This window comes from Peromyscus eremicus, chromosome 7 (assembly GCF_949786415.1).
Source record: "Peromyscus eremicus chromosome 7, PerEre_H2_v1, whole genome shotgun sequence".
NCBI lineage: Eukaryota > Metazoa > Chordata > Mammalia > Rodentia > Cricetidae > Peromyscus > Peromyscus eremicus.
The window spans coordinates 95,179,029-95,193,595 of NC_081422.1; the positions used below are offsets into that span (position 1 = coordinate 95,179,029).

Here is a 14,567-nt window from a genome sequence, read left to right on the forward strand (position 1 = left end):
TTCCCTGGTGTCAGAACATAAGGAAGTTCTCCAATAATTACTAAAAGATCAAAGCCCAAGAGGCCAGCTTGAAGGAGCTTCCCTTGTGAGCTTCAAAATGTACCAGTGAAATCACAGTGAAGACAGGTCTAAACTGACACCAGGGAAGAGCAGGCAAAGTGCTGCCTCCAACTAACACCACAGAGTGAAGATAGCACTGAAGTCTCCACATCCGACAAGCACGCTCCAGCAACGAACAGAAAGCTTGCAGACAGGCAGGGCTGAACGCCCCACACGCCAGTAACATTCACAATGGGAAACCTATGTCATGTTCTGATGTAACAGCAAAGGGACAATTATGACTCTTACCTCCAACTAAACATTAGGAGACAGCCAGACAAATCCAAATCGAGGGACATCTTGGGTAAAGGGACCTGCCACCAAGCTTATGATCTGAGTTTGATCCTCAGACTGCATCGTGGAAGGAGAAAACCAATTCCTGCCAAGTTTGTCCTCTGACCACACACAAGAGCCAGAACAGTCACTTAAGACACACACATACCGCACACTTGTGCGCGTGCACAATATTAACAACTGGAGACTCGGTGCCAAGCACATGATATAGTCCTAGTAACACTTTATAGGCGCAACCATTTTCATAACGAAAGTGTCTGGAAACATAGGAACACCTTCATGATCTGGAAATCACACAAGGCAATATTGGATACTATATCTTACTGAGAATCTATTCTGCTAGACAGCCTGGAATGGTAGAAACCTCATGTAACCATCAACAATTCATAGAGGATCAGAGCTTACTCTAACATTCCTACTCAACAGTAAAGAAACTGAGGCATATTAAATAAACTGTCCTAAAACCATATTATCTTACCTAGGGATAAAAATTAATTCCTTGAGGGGAGATACAAAGGTATGTTGTATTAGTGTGTTTTTATTACTATAACGCAATACTGAAGGCAGGCTAACTTTATCAAGTGGTTTAGTTAGCTCACAGTTCGGAGATCCAATGGTAAGGTGGTGAACTGTTGGTGAAGTTCTGGTGAGAATCACCCTGGCTGCATCACATGATGCGGCATACACATGTGAGTGTGTGCCTGTGTGCGTGTAGAGGTCACACAGCCAACACGCAGCTAGGGAAAGACTAAGAACTCAGAACCTTCAAGAGCACAAAGCATGGCCAAGCTGACCTCAACACCCCGACTATGTCTCACTTCTCACCATCACCACACGGGAGATCAAGCTCCAACATGACGACCACCTGAGGGCCACATGAGCCACATTTAGTGTCAACAGGGCCAGCTCCAATACTATAAACCTTTTTTTTTCCTTCTGGTTTTCTTGTATTGATTGAGATTTTTACCATAAAAATGGAGTATTTACTCAAAAAAATACCAACTAAGATTTCAATACAGCAAATAATTTTACACTAGGCACAATAACTCTTTCTAAAATTTAATCAATTTCCAAGGCCGGTAGATCCCATTTTTCATGATTATAAAAGGCAGGGATGGGCTACTAAATGTCGGTTGTTCAACTGTTGGTCTATTTCCTCTGAGCAGTTCACAATGGGATGTTTGCATGTTTCCTCCAAGGACGATGGACCTTCTTGCTGGCCAAGACTTCCAGGTCATAGCATATCCGAGCTCGAGTAGTGGACGGCTGAATGATGTCATCCACGAACCCTGGTGGATCAAAGAAAGCGGGATCATTGTGTGGGTGGCTGAAGTCATCTACCCCAGCCACGCTCTCAGCCCCACAGGCCAACAGTGTGGGCAGCGCTTGACTTGGCAGAGAGATGCCAGGCCTACAAACGTTCTTCAGACCCTTGAGGCCTCCCTGCTCTGCCAAGCTCCCAACCTTTGGCATAGGAGCACTAGGCAAGATAAGGAAAATGTGGCCTTTCCCTTCCTTCCTCGATCCAGGGCCTCCACCCTGCCAGGACGGACTCAACAGGAAACAAAATTAAGAAAGTATATATGGGGCTGGAGAGATGGCTCAGCAGTTAAGAGCACTACTGCTCTTCCTTCCAGAGGACCTGAGTTGGGATCACTAAACCTACTTCAGGTAGTTCGGAACTGCCTGTACCTCCAGCTCAAAGGGATCTGATGCCCTCTTCTGGCCTCTGTAGGTGCGCATGCACACGCCCATCACATGCACACACACATCATACATACACATAGACAAATAAATAATAAAACAAATTTTTTAAAAAGAAAAAACACATACAACAACTTCTCCATCCCTGTCCATGGTCCTCGGACAGTAAAACTTGGTTTCCTCCATGGAGAGACAGTCAGTTTTCTTCCCGCCCCTGTGACTTGCTTTTATCAATACAATGTGACAAAATGACAATGGAGCTTCTCAAACCTAGGCCACAGGGCCTAAGCTCCCTTCCTTTTTAGCTACTCTTGGGACACCAAGAAGAAAAGCCCGGGCTGGTCTGGAGAAGTGAGGAAGGACCAGCAAGCAGCTAGCGTTACCTTGAAGGAGAGGCCATCTTGGACTGTCAAGCTAGCAGCCGACTTCAGTGAAAACAGTCCCAGCGAAACCCAAAGAACCACCCAGCTAAGGCCAGAACACAGCGAGGGGAGGAGAGGCTTTCAGCCACAGGTCTGGAGTGGACTGGATGACTGGCCCATCACCTAGGAACAGAACCCTGCCACCAGCAGCCTGCTCAGGCCCACTGTGCAGCGCCAGATCCTGCCCGGGGGCAGCTCCATCACTCCCCAGGCAGCAGATACAACGGCAAAGATAAAGATGACTCTGTAGGACTTTCTAGAAGGAACAAGCAAGCGACTGGGCAGATGGACAACACCTGCCCCCACTGGGCCCCACCTCTCACGGCTGCAGGGAAAGGATTGGCGAACTTCTCCACATACTCTGCCTGGGCGGCTTCCACATCTTGGCGTCCTTTGAAGATGATCTCCACAGCACCCTGTGAGATGAATTAAAGTTTCCCCAGAGTGGGGTCTCAACACAGACAGCCATCAGTTCCTTGTCACTCTGCGGCTGTGAACCTCACAGCCAATCAGAGCAAAGAGATAGGCCATGCACAGGGCTACCTCTCATGCTCTGGGGCTGAGTACAGAATGCTGGGCTGTGGTTCCGATTCTACTCCACTCTCCCTCTGCACTCCTTATGGTTCTCTGAAGCCAGGATGTTTAGCCTGTTTTCCACTAAGCACTGTGTTTCCTGTGGTAGTTTGAACAGGTATGGCATCCACAGACTCATGTGTATGAAGGACTGGTCATAGGGAGTGGCACTATTAGGAGGTGTGGCCTTGTTGAAGGAAGTGTGACACTGGGGGATGGGGTGGGATTTGAGGTCTCATGCTTAAGCTACACACACTGAGCTATACCAAGTGTGGCTCACAATCTCCTTCTGCTGCCTGAGGATCAATAGGCAGAACTCTCAGCTCCTTCTCCAGCACCATGTCTGCCTGCACACCACCATGACGATAATGGACTAGACCTCTGTAAACCAGTCCAATTAAATGTTCTCTTTTATAACGAGTTGCCATGGTCATGGCCTCTCTTCACAGCAATAAAACTCAAACTAAGATACTGACCCAGGGAGCACATGTGGAGGGCTTGGCCTTCAAGTGGGAACACTCTAGAACCCTGGAGAGTCAACTGGCTTGACCCTGATAGCGTTTTCTAAGCCGGGGAAAACCACCAAAGATAGAACTTTAGCTTCTAGTGGATGGGAAGGGGTGGCTTTAGGCTCCCCAAGAGATGAGATGAGGTGGTGAGAAACTCTGTCCCAAAGGTAAATTCAGCTGACTCTCCTCTCTCTCTCTGGGTCCCTTCCAAAGCTATCTTTTCCTCTGCCATGAAGACACCGATCCATGTCCCTGCTGTTGGGAAGACACGGGGCAGGCTGGCTAGGAAGGGGGCTTTCCTGGGTTAGGCCCTGCTCCCTTCAGCCCTGATCTGGCCTCTTAGGAGAGTTCCTGGGCTCAGGAAAGTGCTGCTAGATGTCTTTACCTTTGCGCCCATGACTGCAATCTCAGCTGTGGGCCAGGCATAGTTGGTGTCGCCAAGAAGGTGTTTGGAGCTCATGACATCATAGGCACCTCCATAGGCCTAAAACAAACCAAATGCTGAGTGTCAACACCAGGGACAAGCAAATCATATCCCCAAACACTCTAGAAAGCCAAGGGAGATGGGCCATGCCCTATTGGCCCCACAAGGCCAAGGTCCAGAGACTTTCATAGTCTACACCACCTGCTACTGATGGATTTCCCTGATGCTGGGAGACCGTGGACACCCCTGTAACACAATACGGACCAGAAAAAGCCCCCTAGACATTTCACAGTAGTGAGCAAGAGGCATGCCTCCTTCCAGACCAGGACACTTCATGGCAGACCACCTCAGCCAGTTGCTGGAAGCATGAGGGGACATGCTCCCAGGGGACAGGCTCTGAGAGGAGGTCCTTACCTTCCTGGTGATGACTGTGATTTTGGGCACAGTTGCCTCAGCAAATGCATAGAGCAGCTTGGCGCCATGTCGGATGATGCCACCATATTCCTGTGCCGTACCTAGGTCATGAGAAAGAGTTATCAGGTAACATTAAAGCCCTTGCAAGGTCTCATGGCTGTGACAACCTCAGAGAGAGTCAATCCTCAGAAGGCCCTATCTTCTGGACAACAGAAAACAGGGAAGTCAGAGCTCTGGGGACCATGAGAGACCTCCACATATATTGAACACAACTGCCTCTCCCACCCACCTGCGCCAAGACTCACCAGGCAGGAAGCCAGGGACATCAACAAAAGTGATGAGTGGAATGTTGAATGCGTCACAGAATCTGACAAAGCGAGCCCCCTTCACAGATGAATTAATGTCCAAGCACCCTACAAGGAAACAGATTATCCATGGGAAGCTTCTAGACAACGCCAGCTCCGTCCACAGTGGGACTACTCCCCCATCAAGCACTCAGTCCTGGCTTCCAAGGCTGTGCAGGTTCATCTGACTGCCCTCAGGGGCACTCATGCCAGGCAAACAGGGCTGGGCTGGCAGTAGTGGCAGAACAGTCTGGGACAGCTAGCCAAGCTCTTTCCCAGAGACTGAAGGGCAGTCAGCTCAAGTCCAGCCTGGTTTGTCCCAAGGAGACCCTCAGTTAGGTAACTGTCACTCAGAGGGGTTCTAAAGAAAGCAGAGCTGGACTCTGGCTCTATGCTCCATCAAGCTATCGCCCTTGGGAAGTTCCCTTTCCAGCTTGAGGTTCTTCACCTGCAAAGGAGGGAAGTCAGCACCTCCTACAGCATTGTAGGAGGCCTAAAGGACATGGCTCTGTAATGTCAGCTTGAGCGGGCCACTAGCGGGTACTAGTAAGTCCCCCACATACTCAAGGGGCTTGCAATCATCTTCAGACTTTAAATTTATCCACGTTACTTGCTGCCCTAAGAGAGACTTACATGCTTCTTTTTTTATTAAACAAAAAAGGGGGACTTGCTGAGGACCTTGGGAATGTACAGCAGTGACAACAGTGGCCCACCAGACCCACCTGATGGGGAGCCCCACCTGGCAAGGCCGTGGGGTCACTGGCTGTGGAAACCGGTTGTTTCCTGTCTGTAATTTCTCTCATGTGCCACTACATTTCTTCCCTAAGAACTGCTATGGGTGTTTCCCACTGCTTGAGTGTTTATCTCAAGAAAATATTCCATCTTTGGGCATACTTATAGGTGTGGATGGTCAGGAAGATGATTTCTGTTTAAGCTGTATAATTCTGATGAATAAAAATAATACCAGAATATTTTTCTTTACTGACACAGGAAAGTAACAGTATTCTCAGTCACAAAGACAGCTAATTTTAGACTTCAGAACAAATTCAAAACAGACTAAGCTGCCCCTGCAGAAAATACACAAAGACAAGATACCAGTATTGCTGAATCAAGGTCAGAACTGAAGCAACTTCGGTAGACATAACCCTCTACAGTAATTAATTGTATGTACTCCTAGGTTCAAGGTTTGCCCAACTGTTTACTTTCTGTCTGGGAACCCTCACCAACTCAGAGCTGTGTGCTTAGCCAAGCGTTACACCGTCTGGTCAGCATGACCTTCCTAGCCTGAGAGAAACTGTGATTTATCATATTATAAGAATGGGTCGGACCCTGAAAATGTAACATATAACTGCAGAGTTTGGCCATGAGAGTAGAGTAAACGTATGAGTGAGAGTGTGTGGTATGTGCTGAGAGATGCAGCAGAATGGGCAGAGAGAAAAGTGCAAAGTTATGGAGATACTGCTGTGAAAAGAGCTGTGGAGAAGGCAGGAGTGAGTGTGTGCGCATGTGTGTTGAGTGAGGAGTGTAGCTAAATGGGCAGAGAGAAAAGTGTAAAAGAACAAGACAATGGAGAAGTGTGAGATTTAAAAGTAAAGTGAGAGAGTGAATGAATGAGAGAATGAGTGAGTAAAGAGTGAACAAATGATGTAATAATGTATGTGAAGGAATGGAGCAGAGTAGACAGAAGAAATGCACATAGAAGAGAGATTCGGAGCCTCCATGGACAGTGCACACACACGGTGCACAGACACACGTGCAGGCAAAACACTCGTACACACAGAATAAACATTAAAAAAACCCTAAATGAGGATTGATTAAACGCCTACAATTTGATCAAGCAATTTATCAACAGCCTTTTACACTCATGGGACAACAGAATGAAGCTGGTGAGACACACTCTCCCCACTGCTCAGCGCCTGAAGACTTGCTGTGGGGACACAATGATCTGACTGCAGTCTTCTAGGCAGGGCCTCTGGACATGGGTGGCTACCTACCATGTGTGACTGATATGCCTGGTGTGACTGAGGAGCTCAATTTTTAATTCCATTTTACTTAAATTATTTTATACCATGTAAATAATGTTGAGTTTATTAATCAAAACTGTAACATACTTTTTTTTTTTTTTTTTTTTTTTTTGAGTTTTTGAGACAAGATTTCTCTGTGAAACAGTCCTGGCTGTCCTGGAACTTGCTCTGTAGACCAGGCTGGCCTCAAACTCAGAGATCCACCTGCCTCTGCCTCCTGAGTGCTGGAATTAAGAGTAAGTGCGGCCACCACTCAGCCAAAACTGTAACAGATCTACACATATGTGCACCCACATTAATAATAAGTACAATGAAAATAAAATGATTTTTTTTAAAAGAAAAAGATATGGAGTCAAAGACTTGTAGAAGCTAACTTAAAAACTCAGACTGGGCTACAAATGTCTTTCTGAGGCAGAGCACTTGGCCTGAGCAGTGGGACCCTAGGTCCCATTGCTAGCAGCACACATGCATGTGTGTACAAACCTGCTGAGGACTCGGGGCTTCCCAGTTTGGAAGCAGGGGGCAGCAATCTGGAGAAGCTTTGCTGTGGGGCTGTCCTGTGCATAGAGATGTTGAGCAGTTATCTCTGGCTTCTATCCATGAGAGAAGCCTACTACCCCATTTGTGACAACTAAAACCATATTCAACATAGCCAAATGTCCCCAAGACATCAAAAAGACCCCAGATTAAAAACTATAAAGTAGCTGGCGGTGGTGGCGCACACCTTTAATCCCAGCACTCAGGAGGCAGTGGCAGGCGGATCTCTGTTAGTTCGAGGCCAGCCTGATCTACAAAACCAGTTCCAGGACAGTCAGGGATATTACACAGAGAAATCCTGTCTCAAAAAACCGTAAAACCAAAAACAAAACAACAACAACAACAACAAAAACTATGAAGCTACAGTAATCAGGGCTAGCACGACAGGCATCAAGACAGCTGTGTGTGAAGAAATGAACAAGCACCAAGGCTGCAGCCAGTGAGTGGAGAAAGGGGTCCCGTGAGAAATGCTGATGCGCAAGGCTAGAGAGCACCCCGTGGCTGAAGCACTTGCTGTCTAGTGTGGTGACTGGTGGGTCCCTGAACCCACATGAAAAGCAGGGCCCCGCAGCATGCACCTGTAACATCAGTGTTCCTAGGGCCAAATGGGAACCCAACAGAGGTAGGACAGTCCTCCTGGAGATCAGGACCAGCCTGGTGTATGCAGAGGTGATGAGATCTTGTCTCAAACAGGGTAGAATTCAAGGACCCACATGAAGGTTGTTTTCTGACCTCCACACATGCACCTATATACACATACACACATATGTGCGCACACGCGCGCGCACACACACACACACACACACACACACAAAGATACTTTTTTAAAAAGTATCTAATATAGAAAAGAATGAGAGTTAATGACTTTCTTTATATACACACAAATCCATTCAAAATAGGTCATGGGCCCAACCATGAAGCCCAGAGCTGCAGAGTTCAGGGCTAACCTTACAACTTCCAGAGGACAGGGCCCAAGACGCTCCAACCACAAATGAAAACATCACCAGTTGAGACTTAATCAGATTCTCAAAATTTCTGTGCATAAAAGGAAACCATTAAGAAAGTAAGGAGGAGGGGGCTGGAGAGATGGCTCAGAGGTTAAGGGCACTGACTGCTCTTCCAGAGGTCCTGAGTTCAATTCCCAGCAACCACATGGTGGCTCACAACCATCTATAATGAGATCTGGCACCCTCTTCTGGCCTGCAGGCAGAACGCTGTATACATAATAAATAAATAATTCTTTAAAAAAAAAAAAAAAAAAAAAAAAAAGAAAGTAAGGAGGAAGCTGGGCAGTGCTGGTGCACACCTTTAATCCCAGCACTCAGGAGCAGAGGTAGGCAGATCTCTACAGAGCGAGTTCCAGGACAGGCTCCAAAGCTACACAGAGAAACCCTGTCTCAAAAAACCAAAAAAAAAAAAAACAAAAAACAAAAAAAAAAAGAAAGAAAGAAAGAAAGAAGGAAGGAAGGAAGGAAGGAAGGAAGGAAGGAAGGAAGGAAGGAAGGAAGGAAGGAAGGATGGTTCAGCAGTTAAAAGCACTGGCTGCTCTTCCAGAGGACCCAGATTGGGTTCCCAGCATTTACATGGCAGCTCACAGCCAGCATCCAGGGGATCTGATGCCCTCTCCTGGCTTCACTGGCACCAGGCACATATGTGGTGCACATACATGCAGGCAAAACACACACATGTGTTAAATGTTCTTAAAGGAGTAAGGCCAGGTGTGATCCTGCACGCCTCAGTCTCGCAACTGGAAGGCTGAGGCAGAAGGATCATGACATGTTTAAAGCCCATCTGGAATAACTGTCAGGTTCCTGGTCAGCTAGGGCTACAGAGCAAAACCCTGTCGCCCCTTCCCACCTCTCAACTCCCTGCTGAGGGAAAAAGAAGAAGAAGAAGAAGAAGAAGAAGAAGAAGAAGAAGAAGAAGAAGAAGAAGAAGAAGAAGAAGAAGAAGAAAAATTAACAGTCACAAATCAAGAAAAACACAAGGTTCCCAGTACTACAAAGGATTCATCTCCAGAGTACACAGAGAACCCTGGGAGCCATCAGTGACCTAACACCCAGAAGCAAGGCTCCCTCAGAAAGCACTATGCAACAATGGGCAATGCCTGCTCTGGGTGATGACAGGAGAGTGTGGCACTGTCGTCACACTGTCAGGACCGTCTCAAGGAGAACCTGAGAGCTGGGCTTCCCTGGGTGGGGGTGAAGGTAGGCACCGGAACTCAAACCCAGAGCCTGTGTAGGCTGGGCAGGCCTCCACCACTAAGCGGCAATCTCTGCCCTGAGAGCTGTGCATGTCACCGTTTACACTACAGTTACACATGTTTTCAATGTGTGAGTCTCCAGCTTGAAGCACAAACCTGCCCTCCCTGGTTCTGGAGGATACAGAGCTGACTTCGTGCACAAGTTACTGTGTAAATCCACTCTCCGCTGGCACGGCTGCTGGACGACCATAAGACACTCTCCTGCTTTGCCTGGTCCAGAGCTCAGCCAGTCTGAAGCGTGGGGAGCACTGCTCAAAACCACAGCAAGAGAAAGCGTTTTCAAACAGCCCAAAGGCAGTAGCTGGGGGCCATCCAGACAGATCATACGGAAGGTGCCGGAAGCTTGGTTCCATAATAGCAGCATTATCCTAACACCAGACCAAAGAACAGAAAAGGACTACAGCTCAGCATCTCTCACCAACACACAGGAAAGTCAACAAAACACTGTGAAAAACAACAGTGAATGAAAAGAACTGTATATCACAACCAAATGAGATTTAAATCAGGTAAGCAAATTTGGTTCCACCACTGAAAAGCAGTTAATGTATTAATCTGTCAATTTAACAGGCTAAAGAAAAAGTCACTGACCATATAAAGAAATGCAGGGAAAGCATCTGACAGAATCCAATGGCCATTTAAGATGAATAAAAGGGGGAAGAGCCCCCAGCCCATTAGAAATTTTACAGATTTTATAAAACATCTACCAAAATCTTACAGCCATGATCACATCTACGGCGACAGAAGTGACGCCCCCAGGAAATCAGTCCCCACACAGACAGGGGCAGCAGACACAGCAGGTGGGAAGCCAGCCTAGTCTACATTCTGAGTTCAAGGGTCAGCCAAGGCTGCTTAGAGAGACCCACACAACTGGTTTTCAGTATTCTACTAGCTAATCCAGTAAGAAAATTATATAATTCTGGGTGTGGTGACACACATCTTTAATCCCAGTACTTGGGAGGCAGAGGTAGGCAGATCTCTGTGAGTTGGAGGACAGCCTGGTCTATGTAGTGAGTTCCAGGACAGCCAGGGCTACATAGAAAGATCGTGTCTCAAACAACAACAATTATATAAAGGCACACAGAAAGTACATCATCTTGAATAATGATGGCTGGAGTTCAGAATAGTGTACATACAAAGTACCAATAAACTTGGACCCCCCCCCACCAAATACACACACACACACACACACACACACACACACACACACACACACACACGATTTTTTTCAGTTTACTTACATAAAGTCTATTTAAAAAACAGAACCCAAATCAAAATACACCACAGTCAGCATATCCTTTCATGATGAAAAGACCCCAAATCTAGAAACAGAGATAACTTGGATTTCCACATGCAGAAGAACAAAGCGAACTCACAAAGCTAACTCACATTCAACCAAACCTAAACACAAGGGCGAAAATCATACACCGCTTAGAGAAGACACGGGGACAAGCCAAACACAGTGGCACACACCTTTAACCCCAGGACTGAGCACTGGGCAAGCAAAGGCAGCTGGAGTTCTATGAGTTTGAGGCCAGCCAGGAATATACAGTCAGAATATTCTATCTGACAGGGAGAGAAAAGTGGGGGGAGATAGATGGATGGAGAGAGAGAGAGAGAGAGAGAGAGAGAGAGAGAGAGAGAGAGAGAGAGAGAGAGATTCAGTAGTTAGGAGTAGCTGGGAATTGCTGCTAATGAGGCACAAGTATGGGCCTAAGGTCTTAAAAGGTTTCAGAAGCATCAGTGATGCAGCCCACAGTGAATGTAATAGATGCTAATGAGGAAAACGGCCATGTGGTGTGATTTCTGTTGCTGCTGCTGTTTCGTTAAGGCAGGGTCTTGCTATGCAAGCCAGGCTGACCTAGAACTTGGGGTTCTCCTGCTTCACCCTACCTAGTGTCATGACTACAGGCATATACAGGCATATACTACCCAGCTGACAGTAACACTAACTTCTGTTTTCCAAATTAAGGGACAACAGTGAAGAGAGGCAGTGCCCACAGTCCCCACCTACATGGCACAGCTATGAGGAGGTCGCCTCAGCCATCCAGGACTCAGATGTGGCCATGTCACCCAATGTGAGAGATGCTGTTCATGTCTCAGGTGATGAGTACTGTGTCTGCAGCCACTGACAGAGCCACTGAAGACACAAGGAAAACACCAGTCCCCTCAGCAAGGGAGAACAGAAAGTCAACGCTTAAAATCCCAGACCTTCTAAGATGAGAACCTGAGAGCAGAGCTGTGAAAGAAACTTTTGAAATATTTAATGCTAAGAGAGAGAGATGCCTTCACCACATGCCTTTGAATCTCTCCCCTGGTCATGGAAGGGCAGAAGGCAGATGGACACCAAGACTGCAAGCAGTACTGTTATCTACACCCAGTCAGAGGTTTTTGGGGCCCATGTCCTACCTGAGGCCACCTTGGGCTGGTTGCCGACGATTCCAACGGTCCTCCCATTCATTCTTGCAAAGCCAACAATAATGTTCTTTGCGTAATTGGGCATGATCTCAAAAAACTCTCTCTCATCAATCACCTGTAGGGATAAATTTCCTCCTGAGATCAAAATGATTGAGACAAAAACGCTATGATACATAACCGCAGACAGCTTTACAAAGGACAACAGACAGCCCAGCTCAGCACAGCTATCTCTCCCTTGTTGCATGGGGTGGAGTGGGACCCTCACACACAGCACAGCTTATTGTAAAAATTCTAAACTATGAATCTGGCATTAATTGTGGCAATTTGTATGAAACAATTTCAAGCTTACATAAAAACATCAAGAAGAGCCAAGAAGTGGTGGTATGCACCTTTACTCCCAGCACTCAGAAGTCAGGCAGATCTCTGAGTTTGAGGCCAGCCTGGTCTACAGAGCGTGTTCCAGGACAGCCAAGGCTACACACAGAAACCTTGTCTCAAAAACCAAACAAACAAACAAACAAACAAACAAAAGCCATCAAGAATAGTACAGCCGGGCGGGGGTGGCACGCGCCTTTAATCCCAGCACTCAGGAAGCAGAGCCAGGCGGATCTCTGTGAGTTCAAGGCCAGCCTGGGCTACCAAGTGAGTTCCAGGAAAGGCACAAAGCTATACAGAGAAACCCTGTCTCAAAAAACAAACAAACAAACAAAGAATAGTACAAACGAGTTGGGGAGACGGCTCAGAGGTTAGGAGCATTTGCTGCTCTTGCAGAAGACCTGAGTTTGGGTCCCAGCACCCATGTTGGGCAGCTCACACCTGTAACTCCAGCTCCAGAGGCTCTAACACCCTCTTTTGGCCTCTACAAATACTACACACACACACACACACACACACACACACACACACACACACACACACACCAAAATCTTTTTTAAAAAGAACAGTACAAAACATATTCATGAATCCTTACCCAGATGCCTCATCAACATTTTCCTACCATTATCTCTCCCATGACAGTCTCTTTTTCTTGATATATGTACATCAAGTTCTCTGAATCATTTAAGACTAAGTTACAGACATGCTTTTTTATCTGAGTTGCTTACTGTCTAAGAACAAGGAAACTTCCTAACACAAGTGCAGTGACCTGTAAAGCAGATAATGTCAGTGAGTGCAGCACTAATTTTTACTACATCACCTCACACAGACTTGAGCAGCTTGCACTTTCAGGGATCCAGTCTCTGGTCCCCTTTAACTTTTTCATACATCAGTATTCAATGTCCATCATAATATCTCTGAAGACAAAAAACAAGTCATCACGTGGAGAGTGACTTCTTGTTCGTTTGTTTGTAATTTCTTCATATTTGGAATACCATGGTAACTTCTAAGTAGCTCACATCAAGTGGTAATGATGTCACTCTGTCCTGTAATGGTGTGACCTGCTTGAGTTCTCCTAAGACTGGATGACAAATGTTACAACTAGTTTTCTCAGGACTTGGTCATTATCTCAAATTTTCTCAGGGACCCCTAAAAGGTGCCTTCACCCACAGACAACAGGAAAAAAGTCTAGAGAACATGACACCCACATCCCCAAAAGATGATAGAAATGGTTTTTGGACATTCGGATTTGGTGGGTTATAAATATTCATCATCATTTAGTGGGGGTGGTTATGAATTATTATTCATCATTATAAGAAAAAACTACTACTGGTCTAAAATATTTCACATTGGTATTAATTTTTATATATTGATACAAATTTAAGGTTAATTTTGTTATTTTATATATATATATATTTCTACCCTTGTTTAAGTTATTGTACCTATACAACTTATTTAAAAATACAATGTATAATTAAAATATGTAGGTTAATAATTAGTCATCAGGGCTGGAGAGATATCTCAGCGGTTAAGAGCACTGGCTAGTCCCAGCACCCACATGGAAGCTCAGAACTGTTTGTTACTTAAGTTCCAGAAGATCTGACACCTTCACACCAATGCACATAAAATAAAGTTAAATAAAATTATAAAAAATAATAATAATAATTAGTCGTCATATCACAGCTCTGCAGGGTTCTATATGATTGGCCTTCTATGAAATGGCAGGACTAAAGCACTTAGCTATTTAGAGTTTCATAGAAAAGTCCAAACCTGTTTCTTAAAAATTGTCAACATCACATATCTGGTCCGTAAATGAAAAGTGCAGACTAACTGCTCCTATAATGTCTAAGAATATACTTATGTTTATGGATAGGGAAAAATGCTTACAAGATAAAAGCAGGACCTGAGAGGTCTATTTGACTAATGTATCTATAGGGTAACATAATGGCCTGGTTGTTGTTAGCAGACTTAGATATATTTTCAAGATTAAGCCTAAGTTTGTTTAACTCAGATATATTTAAGAGATAAAGATCCTCAAAACTATCAAAGATCTGACAAATATGGCATTTAAATTACTTCATTAAAAAGCTTACTAATACAGACAGAGACTCCCAGCTCCAGGCAGTAACTCTGAGGTCTCCAAAGAAGATATGGAACATCATGATGACTC

The 14,567-nt window shown here is 45.7% G+C and overlaps 1 protein-coding gene across 2 annotated transcripts in view; it reads right to left on the reverse strand.

Annotated features, from left to right (window-relative positions):
• Window positions 1-1,436: 1,436 nt before the first annotated feature.
• The window catches only part of Pccb (propionyl-CoA carboxylase subunit beta), a 67,498-nt gene continuing 54,367 nt past the window's right edge, over window positions 1,437-14,567 (reverse strand). For both annotated transcript variants that reach the window (XM_059268457.1, XM_059268458.1), the window contains exons 10-15: window positions 12,014-12,137; window positions 4,745-4,852; window positions 4,440-4,540; window positions 3,987-4,085; window positions 2,836-2,935; window positions 1,437-1,682 (exon numbers count right to left, since the gene is read on the reverse strand). In XM_059268457.1, coding sequence (XP_059124440.1) covers window positions 1,561-1,682; window positions 2,836-2,935; window positions 3,987-4,085; window positions 4,440-4,540; window positions 4,745-4,852; window positions 12,014-12,137 — 654 coding nt within the window. In that variant the 3' untranslated portion in view covers window positions 1,437-1,560. The remainder of the gene's footprint in view (window positions 1,683-2,835; window positions 2,936-3,986; window positions 4,086-4,439; window positions 4,541-4,744; window positions 4,853-12,013; window positions 12,138-14,567) is intronic.